The following is a 16,427-nucleotide window of genomic DNA, read 5'->3' as shown; positions in this document are numbered from 1 at the left end:
CAATTTCATCAATTGTCTTTCAATTAAAATGTCAAATTCATCAAATTCATCAAATTCAACAGCAGCAACTCCACACAGCAGAGCTTTAAAACGTTTATCCAAAGATTTCATTGAAATTCAGAATAATCCACTCGATACAGTCTACGCCGAACCCTTTGAAAATAATTTATTTCACTGGTATGCAACTTTATTAGCTCCACAATCATCCAAATATTATGGCATTATCATTAGTTTGGAAATTACCTTTCCAAATGATTATCCTCATTCACCTCCAACTGTAAAATGTCTCACTCCATTGTATCATTCCCATGTCTATAGACAATTTATTTGTTTGGACATGTTGGAGACACATCACTCTGAAGAACCATATATGGGATGGAGTTCAAGTTATTCATGTTTGTCCATTCTATTGCAATTGCAAGCTTTCTTATTGGAAGAGGAGCATCTTCATCAATCTCACATTGAGAAAGATATTAAAGGTTCTAGAGCTACTCGTGTCCAAGAGACTGGACATTGGCCACAAGAAGGAAAGATTTATCCGATGGCTCCTCATTGGAATGTTGAGGAGGTGTTCAATTCTGGTTTAAAGAAGAGAAAATTCGAAAGTCAGGACGAATCCGAACAAGCTCTCAAGAAGATTCTTATTGAGAAACTTGACGAAAGTTCAATTGTTGGCATTAGAAATTCCACAAACTCTTTAACCAAAACAATGATTTCTTTTGAAGATTTTCCAAATGAAATACTTATCCACATCTTTTCCTATCTTTCGTTTATTGATTTGAAACGAGTAGAAACAGTTTGCAAAGCTTTCCAACATGCTTGTGATTGTAAATATCTTACCTACTCACGAGAATTGATTTGTTTCCATTCTAAATCTTCATACAAGGAAGAAACACTTGGAATTGGACTTTGGATTGAGTTGAAAAATGACGAAACTATCAAGGAAATCAAAACTCCACTTGATTTCATAAGTGAATCATCATTCTTCCATGAGGAGGTGTACAAGAGTGTTTGGGGTCAACCAATTCATGGTTGGATTCCATTGTTCATTAATCAAACTCATGCAAAATTCTCAGTTTTCAAAAATTCACTTTCCTTTCTTTTGGAATATTATCCTAAACTTCTCACTCCAAACAGAAATGGACAAATTGACCTCGATAGTGCCGAACCATATGTCGAATTACTTTGTAAATTGATGAACAATATGGTTGTTGAAATTATGAAAGGTGTCACACATGCCTCTATTAAGGCACTGTATGGATATTTATATTTCCATAGATGGTTGATCTATTTGATGGAAAACTTTCCAAATTCTCTTGATAATATCAAAAAGCAAGTTCAAAACTTTATCAATGATGAAAAGTTTAGAACTAAAAATGCATGTCCAAATATTGGTGAGTTTCTTCCCAAGTTGACCATTTTAGGTCCTTCTGGTTTCACATGGGATTCAATCAAATCAGCAGTGGTTGATGAAACTGGTACTAGGAATGCATTATGGGTGGTTAAGAAACATCCAAAACTTTCCAATATTCATTCAGATCAAAACAATTATGAAAGATGTCAGAAATCATGGGAAGAAAATATGGTTTCTTGTAAATTAATCATGTTCCATGTCTTCTTCTTGAGAAATGTTGTAGAAGCATATGGAGATTTGCCTCTCTCAGAATTAGGCAGAATGTATGATATTAATTTTGGAGCTCCTCCAAAAACTAAATCTGACGAATCTCTTGAAGATGTTCTTCAGAGAGAAGTTTTCAAAATCCAAAAAGTTAGCTCCTTTGAGGAATATTTCGAATATGTTGGTTTTAATAATGAATTTTCCTCAGCCACTACCATTGCTCAATACTTGAGAAATTGTGTGAAAAAGAGTGAACAGAAAGGATATCACACAAACAAGAATTCTAATAGAAATAATCATTCCTCATCATCCAATAATAATTATCGTGGCAATAATCATAGAAACAATGATAATTATCATGGTAATAATAATAGAAATTATGACAATTATGGAAATGGTAGAAATGGCTATTCTGGCAATAATAGAAGATATTAATAAATTGTATTATTTCTTTCAAAAATTAATTCTACTAGCATTAAAGTAATAAATTTGAACAAAATCTTTGCTAATTTCTGGGAATGTAAATTTGGCATTGAAATTGTAAATGCTATAGGATTGTTCCACTTCAAATGAACTAAATTTGTGTTGATTCTTTCTGGCTTCATTTACGAAAAAGTTGGCAAAATATTGATTAGCTAATACGCTATCGTATGAGTGATTAATGTCTTCATAGTTGAATTCAAATTGAATCTTTTCAGGATGGAATTGAGTTCCATAAATTGGATATTTCAAACTTTCAATGGTTGATACAAACACTTGTCCTTTTCTATCAGCATTAACAGATAACATTTTGTAAAATTGATTCAATCTGTCATTCTTCATGAAAGTTTCAGGTGTTATACCTGCCATATGATTATTCATGGTTACGTTTTGTTCAGCCAAAATTTGCATAACTGAAAGTGGTGCCTTTCCAAAAATTCTAGAATTCTTGTAATCATTAACAAAATGTAAATTCAAACTTAAATTCTCTGAATCAAATCCAAAATGTAAAACATCTGGATTATCAGCAGCCAATACATTCAATGCTTCAAATCCCAAACAAGTTCCCCAAATTGGAAAATAATCACCTCTATTATTTGCCTCGATTGCTTTATCAAAAAAGAATTTCAATGTATAGTAATATTCAGAGTATCTCAAAGAAGTTCCACCTCCTGGAAAAACAATTCCATTCAAAGAATTAAATAATAAATTTAATTTTTCCTGTGGAAGATCGTAGGGAATTGGAACAACACGAGCACCACCCGATTCAATCCATTTCACATATGATGCAGCCAAATAGGATTCTCCATATGTTTTCTTATATGTTGGTTGTGCCATAATTCCAATTATTGGACGGTTATTAACTTGTCCCGTGATGAGAATAACCTGTTGCAACAACATGATGATCACAATCATCAAGCAGAGCCCGACATGATGAGACTTTACGTTTGATTTCATTTTTTTCTTCTTTTTCTTGAAGATTCTATTACATTGACGTCAACACTCCTTGTTCGGAATGTTTAGGAAGAATATAAAACTCTACAATAGTTATTGTAATATCTACCTCTTCAAATCGGAGAAGGATTCCAAAGATATTTTAACAATCTTGTAAAGTGAATTTTGGTGCTCTTTGAATTGTTTGAGAGCTCTGGATCTGCCTCTTGGAATAGGTGGAAGTTCTGGCTCTTCTGGTGCCTCACTGGCTAGTGTTTCGGTAGGAATTGCTGCAACAGGAGTAGAGTTCAATGATGATTTAGATTGAGATTTGGTTGGTGTCTTACTTTTCGATGACTTCTCTGCATTGCGACTTGTATTTGAAATATCCAATCTTGGCTCTACAAATGAAGATGAAATCCTATTACTGTTACCATTAATATTGGAATGAGACATTTCCTGTGATTTTTCACTATGTGGGGGAGGTGTATCATCGCTCACTACTGAAATAACTGATGCAGCAGAAGAAGAAGCTTTAGATTTGGAAACAGTTGTTGTCTTTTTCTGTTTCTTTCTTCTATTGATCTGCTCTTCCTCTTTTTCTGATTCTGTTGAAAGTTCATAGGAGAAATTGCTGTCCAATACAACAGGAGCTCTTTTTCTCCTACTCGATCGAGTGAATAAATTAGAGGGTGGCAGAGAATCATCTCTTGTAGAGCCAGCACTACTATTCAGAGTATTGGATCTATTTCCACTTGTATTGTTATTATTATTGGATGTACTCAAAGAAGCTTCTTCATCATCACTGCTACTATCGGAATTATCTTTTCTCTGTGATGACGATGATCCTTGTTGTTGTCTTTTTCGCTGTGATGAAGATGTCGTTGTTGACTTCTTTTCCGAACTTTGTGGTGTTGTTGTATTTGATGAGGTTGATTTCTTACTTCTACTAGCACCGCCACCACTTGACTTTTTCAAGAATAATGAATCGGATGGTTTTATTTGAGCAGTCAAGGGAAATATTGGTGTTGGCTTTGCTCTTCCCGAAGTCATTTTTTTCTTCTTGTTTTTCCTGACTTTTTATTATTTGATTATTAATTTAATTTCATCTTAATTGCCATAATTAAGAGTATATAATACAGATAGCGAGAATAAGAGTCTTTTGTAATTTTCACTTCTGCATCATCCAGCATTTTTCAATAAGGGCGACCGTCAATGGAATATTCAACTGATTACATTGATTTGGGGCTCACCTCAAAAAAAAGGACGTTACCTGCTACTTTCTAGTCCATTGCTAAATTGGAAAACCTCTGTAGTGTACGGTAAAACCTTAAGACTTTATAATAAAATTAAAAAAACAATTTTTCTCAGGTTTTTTTTAAATCAAAATTTAACGAACGCTCAAACAAACCCCCTCAAAACAGCACGAATCATCTGCTTATGCCTTTTGAGCATCAACATCAAATAATTAAAAATGAGTCAAGTCATTACGAACATTGACTCGGAAAGCTCCAAGGGAGAAATAGCCGAGACGTCTTTCCATCAACAACAACAACATCAACAGAGGAACGAATCTTTACTTTCATCAGAGAATAATAATAACGAAAATTCTTCATCCTCCTCTTCAACAACGAGTACAGCTGAACAAACTTCAACAATGAACAGTGAGAATAAGATCAATTCTTCTTCTTCTGCGGCAACTCAGGGACCTCCTCCTTCGAGAGGAAGGGGAGGTAGAAGTGGAACGATCTTGAGAGGAACAGCCCCTTTCTTATCAACCACCACTACTTTAGAAAATTCCAACACATCTCCATCAACAACTATTGAACAACCATCAACAACCTCCTCCTCTGCTACAGAACAACCTATTTCTACTTCTACCAGTGCTGAAACAATTGTAACATCAGTCGATAATGTTCAAACTAATCCAACAAATAGTGGTGATGAATCGAAACCTGCAGCAACTATTCTTGATGTTATTAATGATGATGAAGCATTATTTAAATTAGCACAAGAAAGAAATAGAAATAGAAAGAGAGGAAATCCAAGAACTGCTCAAAGAGTAAGTATTTATTGAATTTTAATTCAATCAACCATTAAACAGCACGATTCTCAAGCAAGTAAAATTGAAGAGAATGACTGGTTGACAGCTGGTTATTGTGAATTTCAAGGCACTCGTCCATCAATGGAAGATGCTTTATACTGTAACATGTCATTTAGATCATTTACAAGTGACATGGGTGTTTTAAACGAAACTTGTATTGGTTTATTTGATGGTCATGGTGGTTCAAAAGCCTCAAAGCAAGCATCAGAAATTTTACATTCTGTCTTCCTTGACAAGTTGACAAAATATGAAAATTTATTAACAAGATATTTTGAAGATTATAATTCTAGAGCTTTAATTAGAGAGGAAGCAAAATCATTAACCAAGTTATTGAGGAAACATTTTATGGAAAAAGAAGCCGAACAAAAACTTTCTGAAGAAAGAGCTGTGGAACAGTTTGATATTTTGAGAATGTCATCAGTTGATGCTATTCAAATAATCATTAGGGAATCATTCCTTGAGGCTGACGAACTTGTTTGTGAGCAAAATAGTGTAGATGGTTCAACAGCAACTTTAGTGTACATGCCAACCCGTGATTCTAAATTCCTCTTTGTGGGAAATGTAGGAGATTCCAGAGTTGTACTATGTCGAGATGGTAAACCAATTACTCTTACAGTTGACCACAGACCTTCAGATAGTGATGAAAGAAGACGTGTAAGGGATGCTGGTAAATCAATAATTAATAATCGTATCAGTGCTTGCCTTGCTGTTTCTAGGTCTATTGGTGATAAAACTTTCCATCCAGGTGTAATTTCTGATCCTCATACACAAGCCATAAGATTGTGTGAAAAGGATGAATTTATGATTATTGCTTGTGATGGTGTTTTTGATTTTGTTTCCGAGGAAGAAGCTGTAAGAGAAATTAGAGACGAAACTAATCCAATTACAGCCAGTACTAAACTTAGAGATTATGCTTTCAATAAGAAGGGAAGTAACGACAATATTAGTGCCATTGTTGTCAGATTTAAACGACCATAACTTATTAACACAATTTTGAATTAATATCGATTTTTAATGTAAAATAAACCTCTCCTATTTATTGCTTTCGAATAACAATGCTAAAACAACATGAAACCACCCAGGTATGATACCATCATCACCTCTCAAAAAACATTAATTTTCATCGAGTCATTATCCAAATTGTCCAACGTTCGAATAAATTAAATTCATCATTGTGATGTGTGGATTCGGTAATCATCACTTCATCATCCTCTCTGATGGCATCAACTTGATAAATTCAAATATAACCAATTAAAAAAAATGGGACAAATCAATACAACAATTCGTTCCCACGTACAAAAACAATATCAACTCGTAAAGAAAAAACCGGAGAGGGAATACTTGACAATAGAGGAAGCTAAAAAATTACAATCACTCGATGAATATCCTATTGATTTTAAAAAACTCGCAGTTTTGTTCATGTTAGATTTTGATAAGAATGGAAAATTTAGTCTTGATGATTTAATGAAATTTACTGATTGGTGTGGATCAGTGACGGAGCATTTAAAAACCGATCAACATGGTTTTAAAAGTGAATTACAAGCCCAATGTACTCTTCATATGTGGAAACAAATTAATACAGCAAGAAATGGAAAAAAGGTTTTTGGAGATTGGTTTGTTCGTGTGTTTTCTGTTGGACATATTATAAAACTACCAAAACATCCAAAAACTCATTGGGTGAGCATTGATACTGCGAGTGTAATTTATGAATTATTGTCAATCAAGGAATTATATGGTATTTCAACTCAACAATTTATTGATTTAATGCAAGCTGTCGGAGAAGAAAAAGGATTGATGCCTCGTGATGAAGAGGATTTGGATGAAGTAGTTCCAACTGAAGTTATTCATGATTTTGCTGTTGCATTCATAACAGGTTTTTTAAACATGATGAGCTCATTGGGATTCTCTCCTCAAAAGTATTTGACAACTTCTGTTGCTTTAAATGTGGATAATTTACATAGTGTTGGAACTCCAGAAAATACAAATCAACCAAATAGTTCAACAAATGAAGTAACCAATACACAACAAGATAATGTAAAACCAGTACCTATGTCATTCCCAATACCTAAACTTTCAGGTATAGGATCTGCAAATACTCAACCAAAACCAATCACAACACCTATTACCACAACAGCTGTCACTTCACCAACAGAAGACTCTGATGAGTATTCAAGTGATGAAAGTGATGGAGGAGAAGCACAAAAACCAGAACCAACAAAACTTGGAATACCTTCTCTCAAACTTAATACGAACAATGCAACTGTTCCACCTTCCTTTAAATTGAATATTCCTACCAAAGATACAAATTCCTCAAATACTACAAATACCACCAATTTACCAACCAATAATCTTGCAGTTCCAAAAATGAGTATTCCTGGAAGCAAGGTTGACTCAATTGTACATAGTGGAAGTGGATATTCTCTATCACCTACTGCTTCAGCATTTCTCCTTCAAGACCAAAACAACTTGGAGAAATTAGAAGAAAAACAGTTTTCAGAAGAAGATCTCAGTGAAAAGGATGACCCAGCATCAGATGATAGCGACTATTCAAGTGAAGATGACATTGAAGACGAACCACCAAAAGAAGTTAAACCTTCCACAAAACCAGTTATTCCAGCTCTATCTCTTAATCTTGCAGGTGCTAAACCTCAACCAAGTACAAAACCATTCATTCCAACCTTATCAATGAGTAAGGCCACAACTCAACAACCTACTGAAACTGATAAGGTTTCTGTGAATGGAATTTCCATGAAAAAACTCAAGCTCTAGGCAACATGTAGATATATTTCAATTTTTAATTAACACATACCCATTAAATTATTTAACTTATTCCTCATAGTCGTCTATTAATTGAACATCTACTGGAAGGGAAGACAGTGAGGTGTTATGAAGTGTTCTCAAAGCAGTTTCAGTGTTGTTCTTAGGTACTGGAATAAGCAAGTTGTTATTTTCTCCTTCTTTCTTTTTTGGTTTATCAAAGAACCAGAATGTATAATACAGGGAGAGGAGTGGAATCAAATCTCCAACAGAGCACGTACAACTATTCAATATAATCTGCACATTCACACAAATAGGTCCACACAGAGAAACATAGGTTGTGAGGAAAATATTTGCAAGAGCTTTAAGGATAATAAGGCAGACAAAAAAGCATGCCACAAAAAATAGTTTCTTTGTCAGAATAATATATCTTTCGTGAGAGTGCATCCCTTTCCACTCTAAAAATTTCCTGCTCACATAAATCCACAAAATGAAAAAGCTAACAACTAGAATGCTCAGTGCTATATTGAACAGTAATTGAAATACTAGGACTGCTTTCACCATATATGGGTCTCCTAAATGGAAGAAAACAATCATAGAAACAAAGAGAATGAGATCTACAATGTGAATCATGGTAATTACTGAAATAACACCCATTTTCAGCTTTTTTGTCTGTTCCTTTGCAAACTCTATTGAAATCCCCTGTGAATAGAGATAAATTTCCGTATAATTAATACACAAACACAGGAATGCACTCGAGAATAATGTTCCACTCCAAAACCATATGATATGAGTAGAAAGGTAGATATGAGGATTGAAATCATTATTTCCATCCACTTGTTTAGGAGACAATCCTCCAATTTTTGCTCCCAGATGAGTTAGAAAGAATACCAGTTTAGCAATTAAATAAATTAAAGTTAATATATAGAAAATCAGCCTCGATTTGAATATCGATTTGTGAATTATTTCTCGAATAGTTAGTGCAAAATTAAATAATGCAGCCACACTAAATGCAGCAATCATTAATCCTAGAAAAACATAAACTGGAACTTCTACAATTCCGAAAAATCTCAATTAATTTCCAATACAATCAAACACTTACGTGTTCCTAAATTACAAGTTTCATCACTCAAACAAACAGGTGGTGGAGTATCATGTGTATTATTATTATCATCTACAAAATTAAACACCTGTTGTTTTTCCATCATCATCAAATCCACAATTATTCCATTCATAATATTATTCCAACTACCACCACCACTACTACTAGACCCTAAATCACCACCATCAATCATTCCGAAAAACTTTTTTCCTCAATAATTATTATTCTACAAATAAATTAAAGCCTTGTCCAAATCAAACCGTTTTTAAATGGCCTCGAAACCTCTCTTTTCAAATTTATATCTACAATCAATATTCAATATTATTAGAAGGAGGCTAATGATGTTAAAATTTCAAAGGCTAAAATTTCTTCTTGGCAAAAAAGCGATTCCAAAAAGGCGAAAAGGTTTCAATCAAAATTAATTTTTTTTTTAGAAATTTTAAAAAAAAAAAAGGCGCCACCAAGAAGGCTTTGAAATTTTCTTATCATCTTTGTTTTTATCATCAAGATTTAACAAACAAAAAGGAATATTTAAATATTAAATCAATTAATTGATTTTGGATCGGAATAATTGGAAAATGAGCAAAGTTAAAACAGCCTATGAGAGGTATAGGACAGTTTTCGAGAATCACAAGAATCTTCTCTCGTTTACTGCTACTGCTTTATCATGTATGGCAGCCTACTTGGGTTATGTACAGAGAATGAGACATCAACAGAAATTGGAGGAACAATTACGAGAGTTGAATCAGACAATTTCTCAGGAACAACAATTACATGCTGATATTTCAAATTTTGGGAAAAAGACCTCGGATGTGTCAATGATTGCCTTGTTTATGGCTAGTTCTGCATTATTGGGATACTCAATAGGACGGTTTCATGGACGTCGTTCGGCTATCAAACGATTTGTGTCACTCACATCCCCAAATCAACAAACAACAACATTATCTTCAATAGTGACACCTGGAGTGACATCATCAGCATTGGAAACAGGTTCTGTTATGGCTGGAGCTGCTGAAATACCATCCACCACCAACAATAACAAATCGGACAAATCGGATGATGATGAAACTAGCTTTTTTGATAGATTTAAAAAAGAGTCACGAGATGAAAATGATAAGGAAGAATCCCCTGATAGTAACAACAATAATGAAAAGAGCTCTCCACTCTCAAGGTTTTGGAATAAAAATTAATTTATTTGATTCAATAGTTTCACAATTAATTGAATTGTGAAATTTAAAAAAAAAATGTCGCAACAAGAAGAAGGAACAATTTTGTCATCAAATAATTTATTCGGAGAAGGATTTTTAAATGAACATTTAATTTATATTGTCACATCAGTCATTGTAATATTACTTTCAGTGATAATTTATATTTATAGAGAATATATGAAAATTAAAATTCAATTGGAGAAGGAAACAACAAATAGACAAATGGAAAGAACTGGAAGAGTGCGAGCTGAACAAAAAATCAGAGAAATTGAACAAAAATTGTTAATCAACTCGACACCTTCTTCAGAAGTAGTAACAACTGAAGTTGAAAAATCATCAAGTTCTGAACCATTTCCATTTTTACCTATTAAACCTATTGGATATTTGAGATCAGTGTACAAGACTAGAAATGGATGTCCTAGACAACCTTATTATGTAAATAAGGGAAGAGCAATTTTGAAACTTTTACCTCATTGTAATCCTTCTTCATCTATGGATGGTTTGGGTGAATACTCTCATTGTTATATTATTTTCCAATTCAACTTGAATACAAATTTAACAAAAGGAGCTGAAACAGATAGCCAAAATGCAATTAAAGCCAAGATTAGACCACCAAGATTGGGAAATAAGAAGATTGGTATTTATGCTTCAAGTAGGTTTTTCAATTTAGAATTATGGAACTAACAATATTCAGGAACTCCTCATAGATATAATGCTATTGGATTGAGTATCGTGGAAATTGATCGTATTGATAGTGATGGAACACTTCATTTGAAGGGAACTGATCTCGTAGATGGTACAGCTGTTCTTGATATCAAACCATACATTGATGGATACGATAACTTTGCAAATGTTAAAGTTCCTGAATGGATCAAAGATCCAGTTGAAAATGTTGAGAAATTTAAAGTGGAATTTTCAGAGCTGGCCACAACACAGCTCAAAGAACGTATTCATACTTTGGAATTCTTTGATAAGAAGAAAGAATTGGACGAATTTATTGAATTTTTAACTCAAGTATTATCCCAAGACATTAGAAGTAATTACAAAAAGACAAAGAATAATGAGATTGAGGATGAGCACGAGCTGCTTGTGGATAGGGTCAAAGTAACATTTACAATTGACTCAATCAACAAGATTCACAAAATTTGCAAAATCGAGAATGCTTAATAAACTAGAGTAAAATATAAAGAAAAATTATGAATTTTTTAGTTACAATTTCAAAAATGGTAATAGATTACATAAAATAAATTAAACTGATTAAGCTCTGCATGGATCATGGAAGCCCATGTATACACCTTGTTGGAGATCAATAACAACATCATAAATACCAACACCACCCATAAGCATTGTGGCAAAGAGCAAAACGAGACCAACACACAAAATGATAAGTGATCTCTTACCCCATCTTTCAACACCAAAAGTGACAAAGAAATAACCAACAAAACCACTGACAAATCCAGTAAGACCATACAGCATTCCGTAATCGAATGGAATTCTACCAACAATAGCAAATTGAGCAGAGGAAATTGAAGAAGTAAAGAAGATCACTAAAATAATTGTTATCTTCATCATTTGAAATTATAAAACTTACTGAAAGCAGCAGTGGCAGCACCGACAGCAGGGTCAGATCCCAACAAGAGCAAGAGTGGAGACTTGATCATACCACCTCCAATACCCAACATGGCAGCTAAAATACCAGCAATCAAACAAGCACCAGGATAGAAAGTAACGTTAATCCAATTCCATTTAACATCTCCTTGAACAAATACGTGACCTCTCTTGACCTTTCTTCTGTAATCAATAAGCAAGTAGGCGGCAACAATTATCATGATTGCACCAATAATTGGGAAACTCAATCCGACCAAAGTCCAATAAACTGGACTACACATTTCCAAACCAGGAATAACGGAAGGAGCACCTTCACCACCTCTCAATAAACTCAAAGTGAAAATAATAATCCAACAAACAATCAAAACAAAAATCTTCCAATATGGAGTTTTCTTAACAATTGTCCATGCTGATGGCTTGACAAAGTCCTTTTCAGCTACTTGTTGAGAAACGAAAATTGGTTGAGTATTAACAAGCGATTCTTCTTCCTTATTAACAGATCCGTAACCTTGAGCTTGTTCCTCTTCCTTATTTTCGGAAACAATAGGTTCTTGTTCCTTATTCAATGGTTCAGTTTCTTCATCCTTTTTCTTTTTCTTCCATAAAAATGCAAATTCAACTCTAGCTCTTTGGAAAAACTTTCTAAATGTCAAGATTGTTGTAATTGTCAAGACAATAATAACAGAAAGGACAATAACCCATTCTGGACAAATGATATTCAAAAATACGCCAATAATTGTACCCAATAAGGTTGCAGGTTCCATCATTAAAGCAATATCATAATCAATCAATGGTCTGTCGGCATACTATAAAATTATCAGAAATTAATTTTCACACATTTCAAAAAAAACACTTACTGGGTGAGATCTAAAGAATAATGTGAAAACATTAGTGACAGCAGCACCGAAAATCATGACTTTTGACAATGGAACAGCTTCCTGAGCATTGAAACGACCAAGAACGTGCAAGAGAGGAACGAAAACACCACCACCTCCTGTACCACCAGCACTACTCAAAACAGAACCAATGAAATTGGTCAAAACTGAAAATAAATCAAACAAACTAAAGAAATCACCCAAATCCTTGTGTGCACAAACACCTCCTGATGAAGTATAGTTTGTCATATTAGCATAATTACCCATAAATTTACAACTGTATACGGAATCAATCTGTGAGCTGCATTGAACTGATTCATTACACAATGAACACCTTCCTTCAATACAGACCAAAGTCATCATTCCTCCACAGTCTCTTTCCACAGACTCTGCTGTACAATTATTACCCAAAATTTTCACCAACTTGGGATTTAATACTGTAGGCTTTGCTCCAATATTAAAAGCCTCCGTAGATGAGACCATCATTGACAATAACACGATCACAACAGCAATCATCATTAAATAGCCTACAGGACCATCAAAAAGACGAAGATGACCACCATCACCACCACCACTTTTATGATTTTTATTCGTCCTCATCATCACCGTGGAATATCCTGCTGATTGCGTCGTCGCTACGAAGGAGTTGCCGATCATTTTTTTTTCAAGGAGTTTTGAAAATTAATTTCGTAAGATAAGTGAAGAGATGAAGATAAGTGTGAGTGAAGGTTTTTTTTGAAATGCTGTTTGTGAGGTGGGATAACTCTCTAAATTAGCGAAACCATAGATTGATATTGGTATGGATGGTTGTTCAGCAAAATATGATGGCATTGTTTGTTGTCGTTGTGGTAGCACTTTGATTATTGTGTGAAAAAGTTTTGAACTCCGATATTGAGAGAATCGCTCAGTAGCACAGAACAAAATAGGTCACAGATCTTTAAATGTTGACCAGCATTAATATGGACAAGGTAAATTTATTTACTCTTATGTTTCTTTTCCAGCTTCTTTTTGACCTTCTTTGGAATCTTAGTCTTTCTTCTTTCTCTGTTGTACTCCTTTACCCATTTCTTACGTTCTTCCTTAGTCATGGCAGAAAGATCTGGAAGAGGTGGCTTCTTCTTTTTACCTTTCTTTCCATCTTCCTCTTCTGAGCTAGAATCGTCAATGATTAATTCTTCTTCATCATTGTCTTCACCACCAGGTGCTGTTTCATTTGTTGGTTGCTCTGGAATGCTACTGCTTGTTGTTTGTTGCTCTTCTGGTTGAGGTGTTTCCTCAGATGATGCAACAATAACAGGAGGTTCCACAGTAGTAGCACTGCTGGCTTCTGTCTGTGATGGTGTTGAGGTATTGGCCTCTTCTTGACCCTCAAGTTGTTGAGCTTCTTGTTCCGTAAGACCGTATGGTGTAGTGGCAGCACCATCTAGGTTCATATTGATACCTGTAACACTTCTGTAGAAAATATCGTCAGTGTTTTCCTGCATTTCTACCTTATCACGATGGGCCTCATAGTCCATAATTTCACCCAATGTACGTGGAATATATACTTGTTTGAAAACTTCAGCATCGACTTCTTCCTTAGCTGTAATTGGAGCTCTGTCTTGAATCTTTTCCATCATGGTTTCCAAGTATGAATCAATTTGTTCATCTCTCAAGGTAATATCAGTAACAAAATCGAACAATTCTCTAGTGGTCATAATATTTGTCAAACCATTCTTGTAGAAAAAGTTCTTGATATTTTCACAATCCTTTCTTAAAAACTCGAGAGCATTTGGATGGTCATTTTCAACACTCTGAGAAACATCAATAATATAAACTCTTCCCTTAAAGTATAACATGTTATATTCGCTCAAGTCACCGTGTACAAGTTTGGCCTTTTGATACATTGTACGCATAGATTTGATAATGTCCAAATAAATTTCTCTATATTTGCTTTCAGTCAACTTGGCATCTTTCAGTCTAGGAGCTGGCCAACCATTCTTACCAATAAATGACATGACAAGAACGTGTTGTTTGAGAACATGAACTGATGGACATGGAATACCAACATTTTCTAATCTTCTCAAATTTCTCATTTCCTTTTCAGCCCAAACTCTAACCATTTTTCTTGGATTGTGTTTAGAATAACCAGATTTAAATCTATATTCACCAGTAACATAACGATCTCTGTCCTTAAAAACCAAAATTGAAGTTTTGTAAATTTTCACAGCATATTGCTTTTCGGAATTTTCTTCCTCCTTGTCACCATAAGCAATATAAACGTTAGCTTCTTTACCTGTTGAAACACAACCATTGACAGAGTAGAAGAAACCATTATTCATCAATTTGAAAAGAATCATTCTTGTTCTAGTATCAATAACTTGTTCAACTGTTGCTCTTGCTTCCAATTTATCAGCTAATTTAATTCTAGAGTTGAGTTCCTTCTTTTCAACCTTGGAAATATCTGTTCTTATGGATGTTGAAAGGTTAATTCTTCCTGAATGTTTAGAATTGACATTATTACTAGTTAAAGAAGATGAAGAGGCTGATGATCCAGCAACATTATCTCTTGAAAAACCTGCATTCTCCAAAGCAGTACTATTTCCTGAAGACATTATGAGGTTTTGATTTTCAGTTAATAAATCACGATGGACTAAATCGGTTGATGAAGGAACAATAACAACGTCATCATCTTCATCACTATCATCTCCGATATCATAATAATCATATAAAACATCTCCTTCAAAATCATCTTGAATATATGAAATTACTGAAGTATTCCTCGATGTGTGTCTATTCTTATCGCCTTGTTTCAAAGCCTTGTTCTTCTTCTTTGATGATGAAGAATTATCAACAACATAAACAACTTCCTCTTCAGCTGCTTCCGCTTGTTGTTTAGATTGTTCTAAAGGTGTTTCAATTCCATTGATTTTACAAAATTCCTCCAGTGAAAGTTTGGTCTTCTTTTTCTTGCTGGTTGTTGCAGAAGACATTTTTTATCAAAATCGCTTCAATATTGTCTTTGATTTTTATTGTTATTTATTAGATGATGATAATGATAATAATAATTTAATGAAAATTATTGTTTGATGATTGTTATCCGTATACTTTTAATCAATTTTGAATTTTACTCTATTCCGAATAGTAATATTAAATAATTATTAACCTTACCAAAGGTAAATTTGTTGGTTGTGGTGAAAACTGTAGATTAAAAAATGTTTGAATTTAAAGGCAAAAAAGTTAACAAATTTTGGATTAATTGATTTGGTTGGTTGTGGTATTCTCTAGATGGTGAAATGCTCTGCTGGATTCGCAATAATAGTAGCAAGAAGGAGAAATACAAATTATATTAATAATTACAAAGATATTCATCAATATTATTAGAATTTTGATTTGGAATTTGCACCAACAATAATTAATTTATCTTTATATTTAAATTTTACAAAGGAAAACAGTACATTAGCTACTCGGAATGTTTATTGCCTATCTTCAAAATTATATTCATAATAATCATGACGTACTAATGATGGGTATTTCTTGGCAACTAATATTCCATTACAGATCTATCAGTTCATTTCCAACAATGATGTATTTGTGGGCAATCATGCAATTAAGATTCCTACAAATGAAAGATATTTTTCAACAATACTTTTTATGAATTTGAGGCATATGTAAAACCAGATTCGTTTCTGAATCATAGATTTATACGTTTAAGAGTTAAGGATTGTCCGATTGGTTTTGAATCAATACCAATCCCATGATT

At 33.8% G+C, this 16,427-nt stretch overlaps 9 protein-coding genes across 9 annotated transcripts; 4 read left to right on the top strand and 5 right to left on the bottom strand.

Moving 5' to 3' along the window:
• Positions 1-28: 28 nt before the first annotated feature.
• On the top strand, positions 29-2,076 carry NAEGRDRAFT_59412 (uncharacterized protein; the record flags this gene model as incomplete). Its single annotated transcript, XM_002671593.1, has 1 exon — positions 29-2,076. One exon carries the CDS (start codon positions 29-31, stop codon positions 2,051-2,053), a length of 2,025 nt encoding a protein of 674 aa, XP_002671639.1. The 3' UTR covers positions 2,054-2,076.
• NAEGRDRAFT_60907 (uncharacterized protein) lies at positions 2,072-2,935 on the bottom strand (the record flags this gene model as incomplete). The annotated part of the gene is made up of 1 exon (XM_002671534.1): positions 2,072-2,935. One exon carries the CDS (start codon positions 2,933-2,935, stop codon positions 2,072-2,074), a length of 864 nt encoding a protein of 287 aa, XP_002671580.1.
• A 222-nt stretch (positions 2,936-3,157) lies between these two features.
• NAEGRDRAFT_73376 (uncharacterized protein) lies at positions 3,158-4,084 on the bottom strand (the record flags this gene model as incomplete). Its single annotated transcript, XM_002671533.1, has 1 exon — positions 3,158-4,084. The coding sequence occupies one exon, from the start codon at positions 4,082-4,084 to the stop codon at positions 3,158-3,160; it is 927 nt and encodes a 308-aa protein (XP_002671579.1).
• Positions 4,085-4,503: 419 nt separating this feature from the next.
• On the top strand, positions 4,504-6,179 carry NAEGRDRAFT_81481 (uncharacterized protein). Its single transcript, XM_002671592.1, has 2 exons — positions 4,504-5,093; positions 5,136-6,179. The coding sequence occupies exons 1-2, from the start codon at positions 4,506-4,508 to the stop codon at positions 6,111-6,113; spliced, it is 1,566 nt and encodes a 521-aa protein (XP_002671638.1). The 5' UTR covers positions 4,504-4,505; the 3' UTR covers positions 6,114-6,179.
• A 216-nt stretch (positions 6,180-6,395) lies between these two features.
• On the top strand, positions 6,396-7,904 carry NAEGRDRAFT_52811 (uncharacterized protein; the record flags this gene model as incomplete). Its single annotated transcript, XM_002671591.1, has 1 exon — positions 6,396-7,904. One exon carries the CDS (start codon positions 6,396-6,398, stop codon positions 7,902-7,904), a length of 1,509 nt encoding a protein of 502 aa, XP_002671637.1.
• A 57-nt stretch (positions 7,905-7,961) lies between these two features.
• On the bottom strand, positions 7,962-8,549 carry NAEGRDRAFT_73373 (uncharacterized protein; the record flags this gene model as incomplete). Its single annotated transcript, XM_002671532.1, has 1 exon — positions 7,962-8,549. One exon carries the CDS (start codon positions 8,547-8,549, stop codon positions 7,962-7,964), a length of 588 nt encoding a protein of 195 aa, XP_002671578.1.
• A 1,023-nt stretch (positions 8,550-9,572) lies between these two features.
• On the top strand, positions 9,573-11,369 carry NAEGRDRAFT_73372 (uncharacterized protein; the record flags this gene model as incomplete). Its single annotated transcript, XM_002671590.1, has 3 exons — positions 9,573-10,165; positions 10,373-10,854; positions 10,897-11,369. 3 exons carry the CDS (start codon positions 9,573-9,575, stop codon positions 11,367-11,369), a joined length of 1,548 nt encoding a protein of 515 aa, XP_002671636.1.
• A 90-nt stretch (positions 11,370-11,459) lies between these two features.
• Positions 11,460-13,168, bottom strand: NAEGRDRAFT_73371 (uncharacterized protein; the record flags this gene model as incomplete). Its single annotated transcript, XM_002671531.1, has 3 exons — positions 11,460-11,749; positions 11,794-12,616; positions 12,668-13,168. 3 exons carry the CDS (start codon positions 13,166-13,168, stop codon positions 11,460-11,462), a joined length of 1,614 nt encoding a protein of 537 aa, XP_002671577.1.
• A 473-nt stretch (positions 13,169-13,641) lies between these two features.
• Positions 13,642-15,657, bottom strand: NAEGRDRAFT_81480 (uncharacterized protein; the record flags this gene model as incomplete). Its single annotated transcript, XM_002671530.1, has 1 exon — positions 13,642-15,657. The coding sequence occupies one exon, from the start codon at positions 15,655-15,657 to the stop codon at positions 13,660-13,662; it is 1,998 nt and encodes a 665-aa protein (XP_002671576.1). The 3' UTR covers positions 13,642-13,659.
• Positions 15,658-16,427: the final 770 nt, after the last annotated feature.

This window comes from Naegleria gruberi (genome assembly GCF_000004985.1).
Source record: "Naegleria gruberi genomic scaffold NAEGRscaffold_60, whole genome shotgun sequence".
NCBI lineage: Eukaryota > Heterolobosea > Eutetramitea > Acrasida > Naegleriidae > Naegleria > Naegleria gruberi.
This window is presented reverse-complemented; position numbering and strand designations above follow the sequence as displayed.

Bases quoted from the DNA above. Each gene is read 5' to 3' on its own strand.
- NAEGRDRAFT_81481 (XM_002671592.1), top strand. From the start codon at position 4,506: ATGAGTCAAGTCATTACGAACATTGACTCGGAAAGCTCCAAGGGAGAA. The intron at 5,094-5,135 runs GTAAGTATTTAT...ACCATTAAACAG, and splicing joins ATCCAAGAACTGCTCAAAGA to CACGATTCTCAAGCAAGTAA.